Source organism: Penaeus vannamei, chromosome 18 (assembly GCF_042767895.1).
Source record: "Penaeus vannamei isolate JL-2024 chromosome 18, ASM4276789v1, whole genome shotgun sequence".
NCBI lineage: Eukaryota > Metazoa > Arthropoda > Malacostraca > Decapoda > Penaeidae > Penaeus > Penaeus vannamei.
In genome coordinates this window covers 67,501-70,000 of record NC_091566.1, presented here as the reverse complement: position 1 = coordinate 70,000, position 2,500 = coordinate 67,501, and the positions used below count along the sequence as shown (strand labels likewise).

The 2,500-nt window shown below is 44.7% G+C and overlaps 1 protein-coding gene across 1 annotated transcript in view; it reads left to right on the top strand.

Annotated features, from left to right (window-relative positions):
- Positions 1-2,500, top strand: part of LOC113826144 (neural cell adhesion molecule L1.1) — a 15,498-nt gene that overhangs the window by 12,781 nt on the left and 217 nt on the right. The window contains exons 9-11 of the mRNA XM_070132565.1: positions 390-574; positions 778-847; positions 960-2,500. The exon at positions 960-2,500 is cut by the window's right edge and continues 217 nt beyond it. Coding sequence (XP_069988666.1) covers positions 390-574; positions 778-847; positions 960-1,160 — 456 coding nt within the window. The 3' untranslated portion in view covers positions 1,161-2,500. The remainder of the gene's footprint in view (positions 1-389; positions 575-777; positions 848-959) is intronic.

Sequence of the window (2,500 nt, the reverse complement as noted above, 5' to 3'; positions counted from 1 at the left end):
CAAGGGCCCCAGGGGCCACAAGCAGCAGAGGGTCCCCGTCGGACATACATATCTGTATATGTGGTCAGATACTGGTACCTCGTTCGTTTAACCGAACTGCTCCGGGCTGGCGGTCTGTTTCCATTTGTATGGACGAGCAAGGATCACACTCTTTTCCCCATCGTATAGCTGCAGGGCAAGCGCTTGAACGGCATTGCTCAGCCGCAGATCAGCACCCGGAATCCAGTCTTTCCTCTCATCATCAATGGTTTTACTAAAACGTTCTTTATTAGTATTATCAATATTATGTTCAATGCAATCGTCACCCCATCACATTGCTTTGCTGCAGAGAAAGCAATAACCGTTACTCACAGATGTGTCATTGAAACTACCTCCCCCCCCCCTCCAAGATAAAAGGCCTCACCCCTGGAGAAAGCTATCGCACCGAGGTGGCAGCGTGCAACAGACTTCACTGCAACTTAGCGATTGCAGCAGAGGTCGCCATGCCATCCGCAAGAGCCCTCCCAGTGTGGATCCCGGTCCTGCTGGCCTTCCTTCTTCTCATCGTCCTCGGATTTCTGCCCTTCATGCTGTGGTCTGTCTCATGTCTGCGCATACAGTGTGTACATGTGTCCGACTTTACTTAAACTTTGCATTTTCTTTTAGTACTCCTTGCCTTTAACATACGCGACTTTCTCAACTCTAAAACTGAAACCATTTCCTCTAGTGTCTTATTCTTCCAGCATTCTTATCATTACTAATTATGGAATCTTGATACGTAACTATTTTCCTCTTCAGGCGAAGCAAGAAATTGGTGGATCGTCTGAATGAAAGAATTCGACCAGGAAAAAAAGCAGTTTTGGCTTCAGTAAGTCATTTGTGCTCAAAGCGATTTTTCATCATGCGTATTGATTTTAATTTACTTTGCCCACTTGTTGGAATGACAGAAGTGTTTAACTGTTCACTGATAAACATTTCAGGATAAGCCAGCCGAGAACCAGACGCCAAACCCTGATGTGCATGTGTACGATGATCCATACACCCTGGGAGTTCTTTACGCACCTCAAGTGAGCCAAACTGATAGTCCTTTAGGCGAAGATCAGAGGCAAAACAGTATCAGTGGGGTTGTGTATGCCAATCTACCTGCAAGCACTGAGCATCAGTATGCAAATATTCATTAACATCTACCTGTGTTTTTTCACATTAACTGGTCACCTGATGTCACTGGGGGAGAGGAGAGGCTGTTATCTGTAGACCCTCATGCTTCCCTTTCAGTATCCTTTCACAGGTGTGCTTAATGTATCATACTCAACAGTGTGCCATGCATTGACTCAACATGTAGCCATGTATAGACTTGTAGGCTGGCAGGTGATCGAGTTGGGGCAGACGGCGACCCCCTCCATCTTGGGGTTCACAGTCAGTGTACATGGTGACTTGGCTGTCTGGATGAGTAATCATGTTTTTATTGTTTATTTATCTTTTGTTTGTTATTGGCGCATCCGCAAGTCTCGTCTCCACCCTATTGGGCAGACCTCAAGCAAGGGGAAGCGAAGCCACAATCTGTGCCTGTCTATACGCCATGGTGCATGATGTCTCGAGAGTTTTCATCTCACTCCTGGCTGCACGGGGAATGCTGTTACCCAATGGCTGCTCAGTGAAGAGTCCCCTGTATGAACACTCACTGATGGAAAGAATTCCTGAAGGAGGAGCTCTTACTTGCCGTCAGTGTCCTTTACATCCAGCCATGCTGAGAGGGAAAAAGGTCTTCTGGAATATCGGCCTTGGATTCGAGATCACTAACCTGCACGTAGAACTGACTTTCTTCTAAAACGATAAAGTAGAAAGGGATAAGTCATTATTAAGAACTTGAAGAAGATGAGAGACGCGTTGAGTAAGGAGTCAAGAGTTGTTTATTTAGTTACAGGAGTTGAGTACATTTACATGGATAGAGTTCGGCTACAGAATGCAAAGCAAAACTTGACTGGTCAGGAAGGACTAGAAGGTGACAGCCAGGGACGATGAAATGAAGACACTCAGGCACTCCGCTCTGGCACCAAGGGGGACGAAGAAACATTTTGTCGCCAGGGATTGTTACATGGCATACAGCTTATCTTTACACTCCCTGTCAAGCCACATAATTCTAGTTAAAGAAAGGAATATTCATTGGCCCAAAGATGCTAATTATATTACTCAGCACTGCCAACCCATATGTCTGTAGATAAAAATGCTATAGAGCTTTAAGTGGTACCCTGTTTATGTTGACTTTTCTGGCTTCTGCTTAACTGATATACATATAATACTCATCATTAGTAGGGTGACGTGCCTGCTGTGTAGTGATCTACGCTGAATGTGTTCTTGCCTAATTTAGACTTATATATTGTATGCTATAGGAATGGCCAGAGATGTCATCTTGATTTGGCTTACTACTATGAAATACTTGTGACTACATGATGCTCTTGTGCCATGGAAGGAATAGCGTCTATATAGGATTACCATAGTGTAGCGTGAAAATCTAAATGCT